Source organism: Temnothorax curvispinosus, unplaced genomic scaffold, assembly GCF_003070985.1.
Source record: "Temnothorax curvispinosus isolate PA1 unplaced genomic scaffold, ASM307098v1 QBEX01015524.1, whole genome shotgun sequence".
Taxonomy (NCBI): Eukaryota; Metazoa; Arthropoda; class Insecta; order Hymenoptera; family Formicidae; genus Temnothorax; species Temnothorax curvispinosus.
In genome coordinates, this window is record NW_020225304.1 from 543013 (window position 1) to 566390 (window position 23378).

The 23378-nt window shown below is 43.1% G+C and overlaps 1 protein-coding gene across 2 annotated transcripts in view; it reads right to left on the reverse strand.

Moving 5' to 3' along the window:
* Positions 1 to 6: 6 nt before the first annotated feature.
* The window catches only part of LOC112465792 (neurogenic locus Notch protein), a 240167-nt gene continuing 216795 nt past the window's right edge, over positions 7 to 23378 (reverse strand). For both annotated transcript variants that reach the window (XM_025033518.1, XM_025033519.1), the window contains 6 exons: positions 7410 to 7953; positions 6365 to 6895; positions 5620 to 5852; positions 3591 to 5412; positions 1510 to 3284; positions 7 to 1253 (listed from right to left, as the gene is read on the reverse strand). In XM_025033518.1, the coding sequence (XP_024889286.1) occupies positions 133 to 1253; positions 1510 to 3284; positions 3591 to 5412; positions 5620 to 5852; positions 6365 to 6895; positions 7410 to 7953 (6026 nt within the window). In that variant the 3' untranslated portion in view covers positions 7 to 132. The remainder of the gene's footprint in view (positions 1254 to 1509; positions 3285 to 3590; positions 5413 to 5619; positions 5853 to 6364; positions 6896 to 7409; positions 7954 to 23378) is intronic.

Genomic DNA, 23378 nt, shown 5'->3' on the forward strand with positions numbered 1-23378 from the left:
TTTTTTTTTTCGTCTTTCTGACGTCTAGACACTCGAATTCGACGAGCTAATCACAGTTCATGTATAACTTTCTACTTTCTTTTCTTTTCACGACTTATTTACGTAAGGAAGAAAGTACCATTGCTATCGGCCTCATATGTAGATCGCCTCAGAGCCCTTGTTGCTTTGGTGAGCGCCGCCGCTGGCGCCGTAAGCGTTCGTAGGTGAGGCCATGCAATCAGACCAGTCGCTGTTCGAACGGGGCGAGCTCGAAGACCAGTGACCAGGGCTATCCGGCGATGGCGTTGGGAAACTCTCGGGCGCTTGCATGAGATGCTGTGGCGTAACGTCAGGCCCGGAATGATGGGACGGTGGCGTCAAGTATTGGTAATATTGTTGTGTCTGTTGTTGTGGTTGTTGTTGCTGCTGCTGCTGTTGCTGTTGCGTGCTCTGCTGCGGCTGCGGCTGCTGCTGCTGCTGCTGCTGCTGTTGTTGTTGTTGTTGCTGCTGCTGCTGTTGGATCTGCTGCTGCGTTTGTTGCATTTGCTGTTGCTGCTGTTGCTGTTGTTGCTGTTGGCTCGAAGAATACGGTAAATTATCAAAGTCAAAACCCACTGGTGGCATGCTGCCATGTTTCTGATGCGTCGCCTGTCGCATAGCAGCGATATGAGTTGGGGATGTGGGCAACGACGGCCTATTTTTCGCCGGCGACGGCGAGCCCATGTAGCTCGCTTGCGGAGAAAGGGTCATGTTGGACTGCACCGAGTGTGGCGGTGACTGATTACTGTACGGCGGCGACAGTGTGTTTACCATGCCTTGCTGCTGCCGCTGATGAGGCGCTAAGAGCTGGTCGTGAAATGGCAGCCCGTAGTTGCTCGTGAAGGTATCTAGGCCGAGTTGTTGCAGACCTTGCATCGATTGACTCTTGATGCAATCCTCGTACGGTGGCGGTTGTTTCGCCGTCGCAGTATGAGCCACCAGGGGTAACGCGTTACTATAAAGGCTCGCGCTATCATACGGGCTAGTCGGTAGATTGCCATCGGCGCCTTCCGCTCCCTGTGGGATCTCCTGGTTTGGGGGCTGTGCGCCGCGCGGTTTAGCCGGCGCCTTCTTCACCGATGGTTTTCGCCTTACTAGCACCGTGCCGCCGCCCTCTGACTCTGGACTGTTTGGGTTTCCCGCGCCTGCCTTTGGCCGCTTCTTTGACTTGGTTTGCTTCGGCGCTGAGCCGATTACCGTGGGATGCGTGATTAATTGTGGATGATTTGAAGATCCTGCAAAAAAGATAATTATGTTACATAACAATGTTATAAAAGAAATTTGTTAATAATACATAATTTTTTAATAATGCATAATTTTATTCTCTACAAAATTTTTTGGTATAGTTTAAAATAAGATACTGGGATCTATTATTAAAATCATCAAAATAATTTCTTATTAAAATTTATTATTCATGATAAAATTTTTTTTCAAGAGTAGAATATTTTATGGCATTTACGCATATCATAAAGATGTTATAAAAACGCTTACCCATAAGAGGACCATTCGGAATGACTGTAACCATCTGCGGCGACCTCGGCATGTGCTCATCAAGTAGTCTGACAATGTCGTGGTGCAGTCTCTCGCTCGCAACATCGCGAGGTAACCGATCCATGTGATCGGTAATCTCTCTATTGGCAAATGTATCCAGCAATGCTTTGCATGCTTCAAAGCTGCCCTCGCGGGCGGCTAAGAATAATGGGGTTTCATCTTTATCATCTTGAGCGTCTCTGTTCGCGCCATGCACCAACAATATATTCACAGCATCGACGTTGTTGACCGCCGCGGCCCAGTGTAATGCGGTCTTGCCACTGTTATCGGCGGCATTGATATCGGCATCGGCGTTAATGAGGTCTTCCACCATTCCCTCGGTGGCCAAACGCGCAGCTAGTATTAGCGGCGTGGTGCCATCGTGCATTCGTGCATTCAAATTCGTCGCTCGATTGCGCAGCAAAATCTGGAAAACTCCCATAGCATCGGCCGCGACAGCAGAATGCAGTGGAGTACGGCCAGTGTTATCCTGTGAATTAGCATCGGCACCCGCATCCAACAATCTCTTGGCTGCGTCAGCCCGGGCGTAACGCGCAGCCAAATGCAGCGACGTTTCTCCGCTCTTGTCCGTGGTAGCATTCAGATCAGCGCCTTGGGCGACTAAATCGGCGATCACCGCCGCGGTGCCGTCGCTCTCGTCCTCCTCTTCGCCGGTGTCGAGCCCGCCGCCTCGTACCGCCGCTACCATCAATGGTGTCATGCCGCATGGACCACGCGCGTCCACATCCTGGCCATGCTCGAGACTGGGCGGCGTCAGCACACCGCCCGCGTCCGGCCGTCGAATCTCGGCCGCGTCCAGATGTTGCTGCGTCCACATACGCGGCTCGGTCTCCTCATAGTCCGTGATGACGGTATGATCGCTCGCATAACCCGGCTCGATGGCACGCATCCGCTTCGACGGCGGTAGATCGGACTCATCGTCAGACCATTGGGACTGTATTCGGGCACTCACAACATCCATGTTCATGCAATTCACCGACGGCTGCTTGTTCAAGTTGCGCATCTCTTGGCCATCCGGGCCGCGCCGACGCGACCGGCGTCGTTGACCGCTGCCGCTGCTAGTTCTTAAGAATCCCTCGGGGAACCATGTGACCCCAACGGCACGCTTCCGCTGTGCGGTCACCAGGACGCCCACCAGTAACCCGCCGAGCACCACGATGACCACACCGATAAAAACATACTTATAATTCGTTGGGGTATCTGCAATGTCTATAGTCTGAGGACCCACGACACCTCGCACTTGTTCGATGGGGAAGTTCCGCGATAGGGTGTGCCTCAACGCCGTGGCAGCCAAAAACTCGGCTGCCTCGTTCGCCGATGGGAAACATACCGAGTTCTGCGTCGTCGTGCATTTGCGATTGTCGATCTCCAGGTAAGCGACCACGCCTTTTTTATTAGGCGGAGGCGGTCGAGTAAAAAAGTTAGGAATCTTATGTCTTTCGGGCTTCCAAGGGTATATCATTTCGTTGCCGAGTTCATCCGTTTTAATGCGAAGCGTCGTTCTTAAATGATGGCTGATGTCACGTAAAAAGCTTGGGAGGTTCGTACGGAAAGTGTCCATATCCAATCTGACGGTTATGGATATGACACCCTCTGCTAATGACGGTGGCTCCTTCTCGCAATCGAGACCGTCCCAGTTACATTCTTCGTTGTTGCAGCCGTAATCGCAATGGCCGTTAGCGTAATGCTTTCTACAGTATGCGTCATAGATTGGGCTGTAAAAAGCAAATAACGTAATAAATAAAAGTGCTACAAATATAATTAAATAGTTTGCAAGAATCTTTTAATATATCCGTAGTAAAAAATAAAACACAAGGAATAGAAACCTATCATAGAAACCTATATCAAAATTCATTCAGAATGTGTATTGTACTAATAAATTCAAAATTCATTAGTAGGAAAGCTGGCCATACTAACAACGACTTCAATAATTTAATTTTTAAATGTATGTTAAGAGTAAAGAGCATCATAACACAACACAATGTTTAATTAAGAAAATAAATTTAGCTGGGAATACTCACTTGCAAGGAGGAACTTTTCGTTCACAGTCTCTGCCGTCGTAGAGGCATTGCGGATTGTTGCATTCGTCGTCGCACGCACCGTTCATGAATACCTTCCAGCAATCCACGGCAGTGCAGTTGCGCCACGGATTGACGCCTAGCGAACAATCGCTGCCGTCAAAGTCGCACGCGGGTCGATTGCATTCCTCGTCGCAGCGGTCATTGCGGGCCTTAGCCGCGCAGTTATTTTCTATACACTTCTGACGTTCGCGTTCCAAATAAATATCGTTCAAGGTTTTGGATGTGTTTAAACTGCCGAATACTCCGCCAGGATAATTTGCATCATAGATATCGCAATTCTTGCCGGACCACGTGGGAGGACAGTCACAGGCGTAGTCACCAATCTTGTTTATACAAGGGGCGTTTTGCTGACACGGATGCCTGTCGCACTCGTTCCAGGCATCGAACTCGCAATGCGTACCGGTCGTACCTGGCAAGCAGTAACACTGATAGCTATTTCCTATGACACGACACGTGCCGCCGTTCTGACACGGTTCGGAGTTGCAGTAGGAACCGGCGAATTCGCAATTGGTGCCATGATAATCGCCTTGACAGATGCAAACGTGTCGGTCGTGCTTAGCCGTGCAAAAGCCACCGTTTTGACACGGGGAGCTATCACAGAAATTCACTTTAACCTCGCAGTGACGGCCCATATAGCCCGGTTTGCAGTTGCAGTGATAGTTGTTGATCAATTGCACGCAGTCTTGAGTTCCGGGCGAGGCACACGGATTCGACAAGCACTCGTTAATATCACCCTCGCATCTTGGCCCGACAAAACCGGGCGGACACTTGCATTCAAAGCCACCCACTTTGTCAGTGCACGTGCCGTTATTGTGGCATGCGGTCATCATGCAATCGTCGATGTTGATCTCGCATATGAAGCCAAGAGTACCGGGTGGACAGGAGCACGTAAAGTTGCTGATCAGATCGTGACAGGTACCGCCGTTCTGACAGGGATTTGGTCGGCAGTCGTCGATGTTGAGCTCACAGTTCTGTCCTTGGAAGCCCTTGGTGCACTGGCACTGGTACGAGCCGATGAGATCCTTGCAGGTTGCGCCGTTCTGACACGGCGCCGAGTCGCATTCGTCTATTTCCTCCTGACAGTAAGAGCCAGTGTAACCGTCAAGGCAATGACAACGATGACTATTGCCTATGTTTTCGCAAGTGCCGTTGTTGCAAAGACTGCTTTCCGGCACGCCCTTCCGTATGGCGGCATCCTTGCACGAGACCATCTCCACGTCGCATACCTTGCCGGTCCATCCGGGTGAGCAGTTGCAATGATACTTGTTCATGCGCTGCACGCACGTTGCCTGGTTCTCGCATGGATTGTCAGCGCACCAGTCCACATACTTATCGCATTGCTTACCCGTGTAACCATACGGACAGTGACATGTGTAGTATTGTATGTGATCATGACAGGTAGCACCGTTCTGACAGGGCATGCTGTCGCACTCGTTGATACGATATTGGCAATTCGAGCCCGTATAGCCGGTCTTGCAGACGCATGTGTAGTTGTTGATACCGTCGATACATGTGCCGCCGTTCATGCAACTGCTGTCAGTGCAATCTTCGTCGTTGGTTTGACAATTAATGCCAGAGAAGCCGAGTTGACATTGGCACGTGTAGGAGTTGACATATTCCTTGCAAATGGCACCGTTCTGACAGGGTTGCGACAGGCATTCGTCGATGTCAACCTCACAGTGCTTACCACTGAAACCGTCCACGCAGAGACACGTATAATCACCGATGCCGTCCAGACAGGTGCCGCCATTCTGACAGGGAACTGTGAAACAGCAAAAGAGATTCTCTTTGAGTGTCGTACGGCGATGTTTATTAAGTACGTTTAATTTAATCCATGCCATCGCGCGATAAAACAGATGACGCTCTATAGACTCGCGTTAAGACTCTCAAATGAAAGCGAAAGAAGATCTCTGCATCTGTAGCAAGTAAGGGAAAAGAAAGCGAAGAACAGCCGGTGGTTCGTACTCACATGATGCACAGTCATCGGTATTGATGATGCAATCACGGCCCTCGTAGCCCTTCGCGCATACGCAGTGGTAAGAGCCGTTTGTGTTCCGGCAAGTGGCACCGTTTCTGCACGGCGACGTCATCACGCACTCGTCCACGTCCTCGTCGCACAGCCTGCCCGTGTAACCGACCGTACACGTGCACGCGAAGTCGAGGAAGTTCGACGATGGCGAACATTTCGCTCCGTGAAGACATCTGGAAATGACACAGCAACGTTATAAAGTCGTTCTATCATGCGGATCATCCATGTGGATACGTTTTATCGAAATTAAACGAAGCTCTCAAGACTCCTGTTCGCTCATACATGTACATAATTCAATGGGTGATTGCAGTGAAGAAATAGAAGCATTATGTAAAATCACAGTGCCATAAATATAAGCTAAAGTACAATACTGATTTTGTACAAGCAAAGTTAATTGTAACAAGTGTATTTTATGTCATGTATTAAAAAATGATTAAAAATGTTTTTTTAAAGTAATAATATTCTAAAACAATTTAAATTTGAAATTCTCCATATAAAAAATCAATTCTATAATATTACATTTAATACAAGATTTTTTAAATAATGTTGCACTCTCAATGGAGTACAAGGGTAATCAAGGGGAACTTCAGAATTTCCCTCCTCCCACATGATACATGTATAATACGGCGAATCTAGCTACATCCACGTATCCTCATGCAAATGAATTCGGAAGGAAAAATCGTACTTGTTCGGCGTGCAGGGGTCCAGCTTGTCCTCACAATTCCTGCCGGTGTGGGGCAGCTCGCAGACGCATTTGTAGTCGTTAACGAGATCGATGCAGGAGCCGCCGTTCTGGCAGGGGTTGTTGGCGCAGTCGTCGATGTTGGTCTCGCAATTGGTGCCGGCGTAACCGGGCAGGCACTTGCAGCTGTAACCGTTCAGATGGTCGTTGCACGTGCCACCGTGCTGGCAGGGGTTCGAGCCGCACTCGTCGATATCCGCCTCGCACCTCTTGCCGCCGTAACCGGGCAGGCAGTGGCAGATAAACTGGTTCACCCCGTCCTCGCAAGTGCCGCCGTTTAGGCAGGGCGAGCTCGCGCACTCGTCCACGTCGCTCAGACACCTGGCGTCGTAGTAGCCGCGCGGGCACTCGCATCTGAAGCCGTTTATCACGTCGATGCAACGGCCGCCGTTCGCACACGGGTTGCTCGCGCACTCGTTTATATCGGTCTCGCAGTGCTGCCCGGTGAAGCCGGGCTCGCATTCGCAGGAGTACCTGAAAGACGAGACATTGCGCCTGGTGAAAAACGAAGGAGAGCGTGGCGATGTGTCGACACAGTTAAGAATTTTGCCAAATTGTATTATTCCGTTGCTTCATTACCGATAATAATTGATTTCGCAAGAGATTTCTAAAGTAGAAAAATACACGTCGGACTTCTGTGAAACATTTTATGAGTTTTTAATTATCATTATTATCTATAATTAATATGATTCTTAAAAATGTTTATTTTTAATTATAGTAAAAAAGATTTCATATAAAGAGTTACTTTTAAATGCTGATGCGCTAAGAGTCGAAACTAATTCTTAAAATCCAATACTGACTTTGGTCAATTCATCATCCGCGCAGGACATATTTAATTGCATAGAGACATCCACGGTATGACCGTGGATACATCTGATTAATTTTGCCGAATTATAAGACCAAAGAAAAGATAATCGCGCAAACGAACAAATGATATATGTATAAAGATACTGACGACCAAATGGAACGTATGTTTCTTGAAGCTTACCTGTTGATACCGTCGATACATCTGGCCCCGTTTCGGCAGGGATTGCTGTAGCACTCGTTAACATTGACCTCGCAATTCTCGCCGGACGTGCCCGGTCGGCAGACGCACAGGTAACCGTCGATACGGTCCTCGCATCTACCGCCGAACTGGCACGGATTGCTCTCGCACTCGTCGATCTGCGTCTGGCACAGCTTGCCGGTGAAGCCGGGGGAACAGTTGCAGGTGAAGCTGTTCTCGCCGTCGATGCAGGTACCGCTGCGACACGGATTCGAGGCGCAGTCGTTGATGTTGGTCTCGCAGGAGTCGCCGGTGAAGCCGGCCGGGCACTCGCACGTGTATCTCGCGATACCGTCCTGGCAAGTGCCGCCGTTCTTGCACGGCGACGAGATGCAGTCGTCGATGTTGATCTGGCAATGGGTGCCGGTGAAGCCCTCGGCGCAGGTACACTTGAAGGCGTTGATGAGATCGCTGCAGGTGCCGCCGTTCATGCACGGCCTCAGCGCGCACTCGTCTATGTCGATCTCGCATTGAGTTCCAGTGAAACCTAGAAGAAGGGAAATAGTATGTAAAGTATACAAAGAGAGAGAACATAAAATATGTAATACATTATACGAAGCACATATAAATGATAAAAATGTCAGCGTTTCAAAATTAAAACAGTATACAGTTTGGCGATGTATATGTATATATATAGATATCCGAAAATAAAAATGTTATTTTGCCAAGGTTAGATAATCAGGCGAAGATAGATAGTCTTCATAGACATGTTCGGACAAGCAGTCAGGGCGGATGAAGTCATCGCTGCCATAACTGACGTAATTAACGTTAATTAATCAGCTATATCGATTGATGGGCAAAGTACATGATCGAGACGTTGGATCGAGGGAATAATTGCATACTTCATCGATCGACCGAATGCCTTTTTCAGCAATTTTCTTGCCGCGTGAATCCGGGAGTGATTCCTGACAAGCAATAATCGCATCAATTATCAAGAGTAATTAGGGGATGGCAGATGGCGATAATTCCGAGGGACAAGATCGATCCAGCGGCGAACAGCTTCCACGCATGGTCTTCCGCGAAGAAAATCGCGGATCGGCTACCAATCATCGTCATCGGATAAATATCGATTACGAAGTGCATTAATTACGAGGAATTTTAAAAACGCATGTAATATTCAAGCGTCGGCGCTTCAAATTATTGACGAGAATATAGAGTTATCAAAGCTGGCATTATTAACATTGATATAACTAATATAATCATAAATCAAATTGATTAAATCAATAAACAGTAACTTTTTAGTGACTCTTTATTATTAAATTCATCATAGCAATATTTCAGTGTCACATTTAGATATCAAATTTACCGCGTCTAACTGTACATTAACTTCTCTATACCATGGAAACCGCGCATCTATGTGTTTTATCCAAGCTTCCGCATGATATTCCTGGCGATCCTTACACCAGGTGGTCTTAATGGTTAAGTTTCTTTGCTTTTGTCAACATTGTGAGGCTAATGCGTGTTCATTCATATACAAATTGAGCCGGGTGAATCGCTATTGCATCGTATGATGCAAAAAGTCGCAAAGGAAGAAACAAAGAAGCGAGGAAACGAAGAAGAAAGAGTAGAATAGAGCACGCACGCGACGCATTCTCACCGCAGGTGGTCTAATTACGTTATATTGGAGAATAATCCCGAAGCGAGGCAGCTGCCAGGCGAGAATTATTTTCACTGCCTACTGTGAGATCTTAGTTACATTTCTAAAACCCGTAGTGAGCTAAAAATTTGCTTAAATCAATGTAATCGAAGATGCGTCATGGCAGTCATATCGCCTTTTGAGAGATTTAAGAAATAATGATTTACATAAAACAAACGCATAACATTTTTAGTATATTGTGGATAGGTATTGATATCTTTGCATATATCCATAACATAGAACATCGTTGTATGTTTAAAGCATTGTCGAATTCCAACAAATATTACCATAGAAAGGAGTAAATAATAAATTTTTCACATACGTATCATATAAAAAAATACTCTAAATAACAGAAATAAAGAAATTCACAAAGAAACATTAAACAATTGTTACCATTATTTATAATCACACATATATTTACTGTTTATATTACACGAATAAGTTTCAAATCGATGAAGAAACCAGAAGTGACGGTTTTTTAATATCGAACGAACCGATAAGCGGCTTATGCGTTCGATATCGAAGGATGATTTTGCAAAGCCGCGTATAAGAGATCCCGTCGTCACGTCGATGCATCGCGACGCCTCGAAGAGCATTCTTCAATTCTCGTCAACCGGATGACGCGTGGATTTTTATCATATTTACATTCAGCCGATATTTTTTTCTCCTTTCCTTTCGTCCGTCCGCGCAGACAATGATGCAGCTAATTTACTTGTGAATGCACGTACAAAGTGGCGGATCCCCGTGGCATCCTTTCGAATCTTAAACTCCCCCTCCGGTATTCGCCGCTAGCGTGGCGATTATTGCTCGAATGTTATCACGAATTTTCGCAAGTCACTAATAAATCTTACAAATGCAAAACTGTTCATTATACACAAATTCCGTAAATAATTTCTATATACAAGTAAGGTAATATACTTTAGAAATCTCAATGGGACTTTGTAAACTGTTTCCGAAAGTTTCCGAATTAGTCAGCGAATTTGAAGATGACTAGATATTTTATAGTACAAATTTTGTTTCTTATGGATCTGTTCAACTTTTCCATCGTTTTCATGTTACGACAAATCGGCAACTCGATTTTCTTCCTTATTCGTTATTCAGCATCAGGCCATTTGAGAAACCGGCTCGTCTCTCGTCTCGAATGTGCTTGCTTTATCGATGCTCACTTCTTGTTCTTGTATTATTTTAAATTTACATACAAATACGCCTGCAGGAACATTTGAATTATTAAACACGTTTCGAAACGGCGGCGGTGCTTGCCGCAGAACATTTTTCAAGGTCAGTTTTATTGTCTCTCAAGAAAAATTTCACACAAATGACATTTTGAACTGAATGAATTCCAGCTCTCCTACACTGCAAAATAGTAAAATAAATTTTTATTTCTTTAAGATATATTAAATATTTTATTATATTATAAACATATATATTAATGCTTTTACGTAAAAAATTAATTTTGCGTAATTATAATTAAGTGATATAAAATCATTCTCTCATTGTCAGTTGCAAAGTTTACTTTAAAAGTACAACAGCAAGAAACAATCTATTTATTCTATTTCTATTCAGAAGAATATAAATGAATGAAGGGTTGTCAACGCGTGAAGCGAACGGATACAAGCTGATCCGAAAAGCTATAATTAATCTCAAATAAACCGCTTAATTTTCTCGACGCGGTGCTATTATTAACAGCTTCCACGGGGTGCTTCGAAGACATTAATTTACTTAGGGATCGCCGAGGCCACTGAGAGATACAGGTCTCCGGATCCTGCAAAGGGAAGAACAGATATTCGCTCTCGCGAGAAGCATCTTTTTTTTAGCTTGTTCCATATGCATCTCGGTCGCTACACGCATCTGGTTCAGTTCGGGAGCTGGTATTATCCTTCGTCGGGCGACGTATCCTGCGATAGACGTTGCCGTCCACGCCTCTCTTCTAATGCCCGTAATGCTCACTTGTCAATCCTTTCCGCGGACCAAATGAATAGCTGCCGATTCATAAATATCGCGTTGCACCGGTCGATACGGCGGTAGTTCTCGGGCAGAAACTGATCGAGTTCACTTTTTGCTCTCTAGTGACTGAGATGCTAAGTATTTATTAAGTCTAGACTGTTCACAGGATCCACCGGGATTCACCGGGGGATTCACATCTGCTGCTACAAATTCTTTATATATTTTAAATACACATATAATTTCTTAACTTATCAATCTTATCATAATATTTTACATATATATTTATTTTTACATGAAAATATACATAGAAGTGATATTTTTTATTTTTATGAGTGTTTCATATAAAATTATAAAGTTATCAGAGCGCTAAGAAGAATATTTTACTTGACTATATAATGTCAATATATTTTTAAAAACATATGTAGGTATTTTGGATTCAGTCGGGTTTTTTGCGGTTCTCGTGTGTATAATATTCTACGTAAAGACACATTTTTAAACAAAACTCATTGGTACGAAGTGAACGATATTACAATATTTTTACTAGTAAGTTTGAAATAATAAAAAAATAATTAGTTTGATATTCACACTCTTTCAAATGTAACAGTACAATTTTCAAATGTTAATGCTTCGAACATTATTTTACAATCAAGTTAAGATAATAAATGTATAATTGTTATAGCTTTAACAAAACTCTTGAATAAATTTTCGTATTTATGCGAGTTTGCGTGTCAACGATAATTTAACAAAGATAACTGGTGATTGGTCCATCCGCAGAAACTAACGCGTAGTTGCAGCTACATTGTATTGAATTTAACTCTAGTTGATAGCGCAAACCGTTCGTGCTACAACGCACCAGGAACAATTTACTTATCTGTCGACCAGGGAATGGTAGGGGTTACGTGGGAGAAGCGGCGCGAGATCACGCGTGCCGGAATGATGATGAAGATAATGACTCCCGTGCCGTTCCGTGTATCCGAGACCGCGACTGCAGAATCCGTTTCATTTGCCGTAATTTCGACACGGTGCTGATCCGCACGAATCAATTCCGGGTTCGGTATCGGCTGAGCACCTAGCGGTACCGAGATTGTGGAGCAATGCGAATTTTCTCGGCCGATCGCTGAATTTACAAGGGGTATCGATACGTTTTCGGCGCGACGCGGTGGCACGCGGGACGGCGGAAATGTATAAAACGCAGGTTTCTTCCTTCCCTTTTTTTCTCTCCTTCTCCTTTAACGATACGGTTGAGTTAAATCGATTGGCCGTTCGTTTAAAGACGAATTTTTTCGAGCCGCTCGCGGAGCGCTGTGCGAAGATTGCAAAGATCGATCGAGCGAGTAAAGCGCGAGCAGATAAAGCGGAATAATACAACCGTGATTACGGGGCGAGGAACGGTACCGGCGAAGACAAGGAAGCTCGCATCGCACCGTAATTCCGATCCCGCATCGAGGCAGAACTCGGTGTATAATAAAGAAGCGGCACCGTCCGTTTCGTTTGATCTCCACACCAGGGATACAGCGACTCGTCGACGAGCCGCTATATGCTAGCTCGCAACATTGTCTATTGGAGCGCGCTGGAGAGATTATAATCGCTTTGATCGATCTGTAATAAGCAATTTACGCGTACATGTGCTTCGGGCGCCGATTGTTCGCACGTTGTTTCGTTCAAGTTCTACTCTCTTTCATTCGAAACGACAGAAGGAATATTATGCTTGTCATTGTCATATAATGACGACCGAACTTTACGGTGTTTTATTTTCTTCGAACAAAAGTGTGTATTTCATAAAAGTTTTATTTTAACCCTCAGTGTACGATCTGGGTTAGCGTAACCCGAGCGAATTTTGAAAGTAGCGGCGCCATTTCAAAGGAAGTGAATGGTGGGGGTCCGTACCGGGGGGGGGGGGGGAATCTTTGAGGTAGCTACTATGTGAGCGCCAAGGGGCAGCGTCAGTCTACGCTTGGTACTCAAGTTATACGATTTTGAAAATTGTACCTTTTTTATAGATCGTACACTGAGGGTTAATAATATTTTCTTTAGTACCTAAACAATACATTATCTTTTATCTGACTCTTTGTAATGTCAATATTTTAGATCGCTCTATTCACCGTTAAGTTATATGTGTACAAATCCGGATATTTTATGATTTATAGAATTAATTAACATAAAATTAAATATATTGACATTTAATAATTAGTATATCTATTACTTTAAAGTATAGCAGTTCAAACTAAATTTGAATTTAGTTTTGACAAAAAAAAGCAAAAAAATTAAAACTGATAAAAATTTTAACTGATTCACTTTCAAATGACACAGATACGCATAATTGAATCTCGCAACACTATTATAGTTGTTTTTGATTGTCACGAAAAAATTCTTTCTATATAGAATAACGTTCTATGCAACAACGTTCGCAGAACGTTTTACACGACAATTTAAGTTCTGATTCCAATCCTTGACTCCAAAGTGCTCGACTCTGTAGCGCATGAGTTTACCCGGCAATCATCGACGCCCGCTAATGAACAGTTAATCCGGCCCATCGCTCGCACGCGAGACAGAGAAGCGCCAGAAGTACACACGCCACGGGGGGAACCCAGGTAAGAAAAAGAGAGAGAGGAAGAGTGGGGGAGAAAGCAAAGAGAAACCGATCTCTGGCTGTAACAGCTCCGAACGCGCCGTCGGTGGTGTTGCGCACTCCCACGTTTGGCCAGGCGTGTTCGGATAATTGTAATCTATTGCCTCGCCGCGGTGTTCTCGTAGCGAGGCCTACGCGCATTGATAAACTATGCGAAACCCAACCGCGGCTCGCAACTCGCGCTCCCCGAGCCCGAGCTGCGCTTCTCTCCTCCCTTCGTCCCACCCCTGCTCGCCGCCTCTGTCTCTCACCCGGTCGTGCCTCATGTGCGCCTCTTTCTCGCCTTCGATACGGTACGGTTGCACGCCCAGTGAACGCCGCGCTCGTGCGCATGGACCGCGCAACGTACGGATGCTGAACGCTCGAATCCGCGCGTGTGTGAGTACCGGAGCGAGGGCATACATCGGCGGGGCTGTTACGTACAATGATAGGGGCACCGTTCGTTTAAATTAGAAAAGCGATATCTCGTTATGTGCGCAGCGTCATTCTCTACGTTGTATCTCGCTGCGCGAGAGAAAAGCGTTTGGCGTGCAACGAGAGCGCTGAATCGGAACATCTGGTGTACACATAATACGTTTGCGAACAAATTCATTTTCTTAAATTGAAGTAAATAAATAACTTGGCGCGAGACACTACCGTGTCTCTTGATATAAAATTCTTTAAAATTCGAAATAACTTTTTTCTAGTAAAAATTCTGAGAGATAAATGTTTTAAATGTTTTCTTAATAAAGTATCATATTTAAAATTCTCTTAAAATATAGTTAATTTAATCGAAAAAGTAATATACCGTTATATTATTGAGATTGAAAAGCTTCGTAATATTTATTTACTTACAAGCGAAATTTTACCAATTTTTCTAAAATTTGATTTCTTAGCGCGTTTAATTTCGCGTTGCTTCTCTTTTATAGATATGTGTTATTTATATTTCATTCAGTCCGATATTTTTTCTCTTCGACCGCAGCGGTATTGTTTAATCACTAGCCTGGCATGACAGCATCATTTTCTCAATAACCTTTTCGTCCCCACTTGCAAAAATCTGCGTATTATTATTGCCGCGAATGACCCGAAGGAACGTATCTTGCAAGCGAGAGACGTAAATTCAAACTCATTCTCTACGCTGCCAAGATTCGTGAGAGGATACGCAGCAGTTCCCGTAAGTGGTCCCTTCATGCAAGATCCACTCCTGGCCCGCGGCGGAAATCAGCGCGCTGATATAACTCCGAGGGAAGTTTGAGAAGAATCCTGTTCCTCGAACTTTTACGGCGAGCATGTTCGACCTAGAGTACCATAACTCGTTGCGTGATACATTGTGCGTGTCATTTACTACAAATACTTCGCCGAATATCCTAAATTCCCATTCGACATTTAACGAACGCGAGATTTCTTAAAAAAATACACCTTATCTTGATTAAACAATTAAGAATAAAACAGCCTGAAGAATTAGTAGCCTGATTTCGACAAAAAATTATTAAAAACCGCAAGAATCGCAGATTTTATTAAAGAGTCGTGTGTAAGTTTAATAGTAAATTCTTCTTAAGTTATCTTCTATATTACAATATGCAAACACAGTTCATCAAAGTTATTAAAGAAATATTTTAATAAAATTAATGATTAAGAATCGCATGTTTCAAACGGCACCGCGATGCGGTCGCGAGTTATTTTGAGCATCGTATGTAATCTTCACTAAAGCAGATTCGAAGTTGATCGAATCTTGTAACTATTACTGCAATCCATCGAATGAAAAGAGAAAAAGGGAGTCTCGTTTACACGATTGGTTGCGATTAGGAAAAATTTGGTTTGTACCGCTTTGACTTAATAGTATAAATGCCCATCAAACAGGTTTATCTATCGATAATTTCAGTCGACATCTCAATCTGTTGTTATGACGATGCATTTGCGTTGTACAAAAACCGCCATTATTTCTCTAGAACGACACACACATATGTATATTCTATTATATAATTTTATATTAATATATTTATATAAAAAAGAAGAAAATTATTAATTTTTTCAAAATTGTTTTCTCATCTTCATTGACACGTTAAAAAGTGTTTTTAAATTTATTTGTCGTAGATTTTACTTATCCTTTCTTTCTGTTTTCATATTCCGTATTCGATCTTTCCTTTGTGCGCGCATTTGTCAGCTTGCTTTTCTCCCGTTTTCAACTTATTCAAAAGCTAGATCTCTATAGCAAATTCTTAAGAACATTTAATAGGATTATATTTCTTCGCAAAGTCAGCAATTTGTCTTCAAATCCCGATTACTGATAATAAAACGCAGAACACGTTTACGCATCTATTAGTGGTATCGGTAACGAGAGAGACTCCGAGTTTATTACGAGGCGCGAATGATCGCGGGTCGTGGGTCAATCACGGTCAAACCTGTGAGAAGGGAAGGCGAAGGTGAGACATCGAGCACCTGCAGGCGCTCTCGGTTGATTTTCGCGATTAACGGACGCGAGTGCGCTCGAGAGGAGGAGGCCCTGAGGCTACCTCTACCTGCTACCTGAGTAAGCAACATTCGCAACATTGCCCTCTCCGCTCGCCCTTCCTCGTTCTTGCCAAGAGCCATCGGCTCTTCTTATCTGCCGCCTCTGTCCTTTTCACTCTGATTCTCGCCCTCATGATGACATTAATGCGCGACGACATAATGACGAGTCGCTCAGGCTTCTTAGCGAAGAAGTCGAATTGCTTGCGGTGGTAGCGGCAACGCGGACTGCGTTATTTACCGAATCGAATGAAAAAGAGGGCCCATCAGGCCCCTCATCAAGGAAATGAGGGGACATCGCAAGATCGAAGTCCTCCTTCTGCTCGAAACCGCCTCCTCTTCGTCCCCTTTCTCCTTCATCACTCGTCTCCGTCGCCTCATCTTTATACAAGTTGCCTGTGGACTGCAGCGGAGCCTCTCGTTGAGGCAAAAAAAGTTGTTGTACGGTGCAGCGTAATGCACCAAATAAATATCGGAGCTTTACAAATCGTCCACGCTTAATTGCGCCGCCAAATCGGTCGGTTTAATGAGCTCGATAATTACGCCATGCCCGAGGGGTATCGCTTTTCACACGCATGCCAAGGTACGTGCCCTCCTTAGTGCAGGATGCCATCAAATTCGAATGCCGATAAACGCGCAAGCGAATGCGAACAGTGTTACGCAAAAATAAGTTAACCCACGTGTTAATAGTTTCGAGTAAATTAAGTTTAAAAAGTAAAGATTCATGCTGTTTCAATGTGTGTAACTTGTCTTATTAGATTAAAAAATTTTTTTAACCGATTTCTTCAGTAATCGATTCATTTTTGTGTAATAATTTAGGTTTTCGGATACAAATCCTATTTACGTGCTATAAAAATAACACTTAGAACGATTGTGCCTGATTTAGCGCTAAATATAGGTCAAATGCGAAACAAATTTTGATTGATATCTCGAAACCATCAACCTTATTAGTATTTTTCTTACTCCGAACACAGTCTGTTATTAAATTATCATTATATTTCTGCTTTTTTTTTACTAATTTGTGAGAAAAAATAATACAGGACCATGTCTCCATATGTTTTGAAGATAAGTACTGATCAGTGTCCATAATCAAAGATAATAATAGACACTCCATCTCTGATTGAAATTGTAATTAAATTCAGATTCGTATTCATAAATTCCCTAAGATCGATGTATCATTCATCAATCTTTGATTATAATCAAAGATTTGATAATTATCGAAATTACTTAACGGCTTATTGACGGTTCCTTTTAAAATAATCAGAAATTATTTAGAGAATAAAGATTTTGCAAGCTTTCTTATAAAAAATAATTGACACAGATGAACTGGAAATAATGGTACTATATACGGTACTTTGTCAAAGGATAATTGATTATAAATGAATCTCGGTCGAAAGCAGGCGAAAAGAGCGCAAAGCGATCTTCGTTATTCGTTATGAAACTGCAGTTTACCGATGTGTATACGTCGACTTAACTGTAAAATCTTCCGGAGGGCGAGAGTTTGTCTGATAGAGCCGCGATTACTCGTCCGAGACCTGTCGACTGAAATCGCGCGCGGGAATTGACGCGGCGTCGGCCGGGTGGAGCAAGGTGCTAACGGTAGAAGAAATTCTTAATCGCCACGCAGTTATCTAACTCTCGGATGATCGATTCGAGAACTTCGGATTCCGCGCTGAGTTTCCGAATGCCGGGAAAACTCCGTTGCATTCTTGGTCGCCGCAAAAATGTCACGCATCGGCACCTAGAGGTAGGCTACGTGTTCCCAGTATAAGCACGTGCGTCATGTTAACGTTTTTAATTTTTCGCACGCTTCATTTGACGCTTATTTGTCTTGTACGGAATCGGTTACTGTACAGAAATTCGTACAGTTACTAAGTTAGTACTTACGTTATTGAAAACTTATCTCAAGATATGTGACGATATGCCATCAAAATGCATTTACACTGAGAAAAAAAAGCTGTTGCTTCAATTAAAGTGCTATCACGAGGTACCAAATACATAAGTTTATTCAATTGTATTATTATTAGATCCAATATCTGGATTATTAAACCAATAATTAAATTATTGCCAAAACATAAGTAGTTTATTCAAAAACATAAGTAAATAATTAAATTATTGGTTTAATAATCCAGATATTGGATCTAACAATAATACAATTGAATAAATTACTTATGTTTTTGGCACCCCGTAATAGCACTTTAATTGAAGCAACAGCTTTTTTTTCTCACAATCAGTGTACAAAGTATTAATCAATAGACTTTTTATCTCAAATTCTTACTGTTTTAATTAGAAATTCCAATAGTAAGACAAATCTCTCGTCGAAATTTTTACAATCCTTGTTCTGTGTCTTAAAACTTTTATCAGTTTTACTTTAATCGTTCGTATAAAATGTCGTAAACTATATAAAATGCAAAAGTGAATTTTAAATTCTCAAATTGCAAATTGGAAGAATTTTTATATGTTCTTCCCCGAGCAACGTATATCATCGAACCCGTTTCTCAGAAGTCTGCATTTCTATCCGTCTAACTGTAAATCCCTGTTAAGAGGGCGAGGCACTTCTTCCTCGGTTAGAGGATGATTCGCTTCGCCGGAAGAGATAAAAAATCCGGAAACTCAACGCGCTCGTAAACCCGAATGCGTTTCTGCCGCGGCGAAGCGCTGGAATTTCCCCGCGGATTCCAGCTTCGCGGCGTTCGGCGGCGCATCGGCATCGCCGTGCATCGCTATGCATTGCATCATTTGCGGCGATATTAGCGAAGAAGCCCGCGGGCGCCGCAGGTGGATCGAAATCATTCGTCTCGTGTTTTTTTCCAGGCACGCATAATTTCTTTATTTGCGTGAATTTTTCGAAATAAACCCAACCGTGAAGAACATATCCTTTGCACTCTAATTTAAATAGACTGACTAAATAATTTCAAGTCAAGAAGTGAATTCGATCCTCACGATTTCACGCTAATTAATTACTTTTTTAAGTTAAACATTTTACTTATATGATTCGTTAAGAGATAAAATCAGATCATTCAATCTTTAATACCTTGTGATAATTATACAGTCATCAAAAATTAAATGTTATGCATATTATCAGACACGGAAATTTTTATTTTGATGTTAATAGACGATAAAATTCCGTTTGTCTCCTCGTATCGCGACGATGAAATTGACGAATAACGATCGATCCCGCGATTCCGATAGCTCGATGACGATCGGCGGCGCTTCCTGAAAGTCTGAATAAGGCGATCAGTCAACTCGATGTAATAATGGAACAGTGGAAAGAGATAAAATGAGGTATGTCTCGACCGCTTCGTCAACGATGTATGTACGCTATTCCCAAGACGGCTGTTTCGCGGCGGTTTCTATGACGATGACGATGGCTTCCTCGAGCCGTTTTTTTCACTATTACCCGATTAATCGATCGTAATTGGCTAGATTGTACGAACGAAGAAAACTGACTGAGCTATGAGAAATGATTGAGAAACCGAGTCATTCTTCTTGTCCAAGTCGGACAGCTGCTGTACTTAATCGATCGATGTTAAAGGATTAAACTATCTCGAAAGAAGTTCGTAATTATCTGGTTTTACAACAAATTTTCAGACGCGTTGTCTTTAGGTATTAGGTAATGTGAAACATTTTACAACTCGAAATTTCACTGCAAAATACAATGATATTCTGTGCACCGAGCTATTTTATAAGTTCAATATGTCCAGCTGGATGATGAAAGCATTCGATCTGTCTCGCGGAAAAGGAGAGAGAAAATTTCGATGCAGAGGACATTCGTCGTCCTAATGTATTCGCGAGTTCGCGTGCTATGACGGAGAATTATGCAAATTGCGTAGATTCTTCCTCTTCTGCACGCCACTCAAGTCTCGCGGAAACTAATTGCAGCGCGCATCTGTCTGTGGTGTGCTCAAAGATCGTTTTCCTTCGTCTTGTCAGCGAGTTCACCAAGGGCTGGTCCACGCACGTCGCGAAACTTCCTACGCTCGCGAAACTCTCGTGAATATGAAATAAACTACCCACACGTGACCTGTCAACCGCGATTTCGTCTTCGGTCTTCACGAAGTTTACACTAATGAGCAAATTTATCGGTAATGACGCGAAAAGCATTAACTCTTTCTAATTTCCTCCTTCTTGATTGCAAATAAATTCAAAAATGTTCTATTTTAATTATAAATTAAATTGTTTAATCTCCCTTGGAGTCAAGAACTGACTTTTTTTGTATTCTTAATTTTGATCTGTAATTAAATGTAAGAGTTGCTATAAACTAAACATTTATTTATTAACTATTTCGAAAAAAGTAAGATATATCTGCAAAGCAATATGTGACTAAAATCAATAATTACAGAATGATTTGATCACGGGATTTTAATGACTGTTTTATATAATGCATAAGAATTTTTATAAAAAAAAAAACAATAGTCAAGAAACGGTAAACAGACTATCGTTCGACCGATTCTATCTACCTGGCCGGGTAGAAATAGCGGGGAATCTCGAGAAAGATTCGCGCGTCGAATCGCGAACGCTAATTAGTCGGGTAATAGAGCAGAAACTCCCAAGTTACGACTTTACGGAGTGATCCTATGAAGATCGTCGGGCCCGTTCCAGCTTCCAGGATCGCAAATTGTTCGTGCGCCACGGCATAATCCGATTGGATTATGCAAATCCACGGTGGGATTTTTCACGGGTGAACTAATTACCACGATATAGCGCTCGATGTAATGCTTGAACGCCATAACGATCCTCTCCGCGGTTGGAAAACAGCCCAGTTCTAATCCTCCATACGATCGAGCCTCCGTTTTACGATTACGACCATCAGCCCTCGTCCGTTCCTTCACGCTTGGAATACGCGCAAGTCGAACTCGCATAATCGGGCTTATGACAGTGGCCGACGAGTTTTAGAAAAGAAAGACAACTTTTTATGGTTACTTTTAAGTACAGTGTATCAGGAGAGCGCTCCATCATCCCATCGCTTTTGCCGTGTGGATCTAGCTCGGTTACCAAGTTTCTAACGAGACGCCGATACAAACGTCATTCTACGTTCGTTCTGCATTGTGCTCGCGCGCGAGTATGCGACCATACGGTACTATCTGTCACGTGGACAAGTAACGACGAGGAAGGATTTATGGCACGCCGTCGGGAGACACAAAGAGAAAAGAAATAACCCTCCTACGTGGTCCACGAGACCACGTGGTTCCCGTCGCGGGTAAAGTTCGCGTAGGACGAGAGCTGCGCGACTGAATTGAAATGCCGACTCGATATCACACGCGTCGAAGAACGTCAGGGGTAATCAGTGAAGTAATTGTTCGAGTAGAAGCGAGTTTTGCAAGGACGTACGCCAACGGGTTTGAAAAACAATGTAATATTTAAACGTGGAAAAGACCGTGGCAAACTTCCTGATTTGACGATCGGCAATCGAGAGATGTCTCGACTGCCACAACACCGTGAAATGATGCAGGAATGCACGAATGATCGGGAGCGATGATTCGTATCTCGCGCAATAGACATCGCAAGATATCGCGTGTGTACGTAATATTCATTAAAATGTGGTGTCTTTCTCGGCGGGAAGTTGCAATGATGGACCGGCTACCAAGGCTACCTATGATGAAGAAGGGACAGGGACGTAGTATACGCCGATCAACCTTTCTCCACGCAGGAGAATAGGACGAAGAGGTGGAAAAGCTAAGAAAAAGATGAAAAAGGAAGAAAAGCAACAGATCTCGATTTGCAAAATGACAGAACGGCAAAGAGTTACGCAATACAGCATCCCTTTTTTCGATTTAGTTGAATTATCTATGTGCGTAAAAATATTATAACAATATGTTATAAATATAGAAAAAGATATAAATAATAAGAAATGTAAAAATATAAAATATATAGAAAAATTTAAAAGAATGTTTTATACAACAGTTCGCGAAGATATTTCTAAACTATACGCATGTGTAGAATAGTGTAACATGTAGCAATGTTCCGCTCACTGTATTGGTACAGCGGAATAAGAACAGCGATCAGACCGCGCCGCTTCGTGCGTCTGCAAGTGACTCAGTCATGGAGATGGCGTATCGGGATCTCTCTCTCGAGGGGGGAACCCCGTAGAAAAAAAGCGCTTCGCCATAGGTGCTGTGACCTGGGTGTGGCGTACCGCTGCACGCCCGACATGTGGAGACAGGGCCGGCTCTAGGCAAATGCGAGGCAGGCGAGCGCTTAGATCAGCGCACTGCCAGCCTTTTTCTCACGAGTACCGTTTCCTTGTCATGATTAAGCAAGTACCGCCGGGAGATAGTTTTATTTCATTAGTCGCAATGTTTCTTCATGCCTTTTGTCGAGGTTTTCAGCAGTCGGAGAAAAGTGCTTCGAGGTACAGTACAATACAGTTAGAGGAGAGTATGGTTAAAGAAGAGAGACGGAGAGTTAAAAATTTGCTAGGAAAATAGTTGCGTTCGGGGAAACGGTCAACCTAACGCCCGCACTGCGATCTCGCGTACGTGTCCGGGTTGTGTAGAAAGCACATAACACCTCTGGTACTCGGCGCTATGGGAAATACATATAAGTTTTACGTAATCGGAACGTATCTCGCGCTCCGTATTCATCTCCCGGGTGGGAATCAGAAGCGAGAGATCTCGATCGCTTGTTATTCCATTAAATTTCTCACTTGTTCATTTTATCATCTTTATTATCTTCACGATTAAGGAAGTATTGTTGCGATTTAACGAGGTATCTTTAAATAAATATTATCTTACAATGATATTCGTAGATATTCTTTCGTGAGTAAGAATTCTTTGTTTGTACATGTTTGCGTATACATACATAATATTTATGTAAATAAGAATCCTTATTTCTCAAAGAGTGACTATGAATATTACCCCTAGCTAGTGCTTCAAGGGATGCTCTTGTGATCGATGGTACAATGGTGTCAGTAATATATGATATAATATGAAGTAGTGAAAGAAAGATGCGGGGAGGATCGTAAGAGTCTGTCAACGAGAATGATCGATGAGAGACGGTAAATTCAATATTCTCGTTCGTTCGAATATAATGAAGACGTCGGAGGTGCGTGTCAATCCTACGAACCAATTTTAGTTACTCATGATACTTGACATCCTACCGTTGTCTTGTACCTTCGCACAGGTCCACTGAATCACGGTCATCGCAGATACAGTACAGATACAGCATCATTAAGATACAACTAGGAACAACTTTTTTCTATTTATTCATGCTTGTC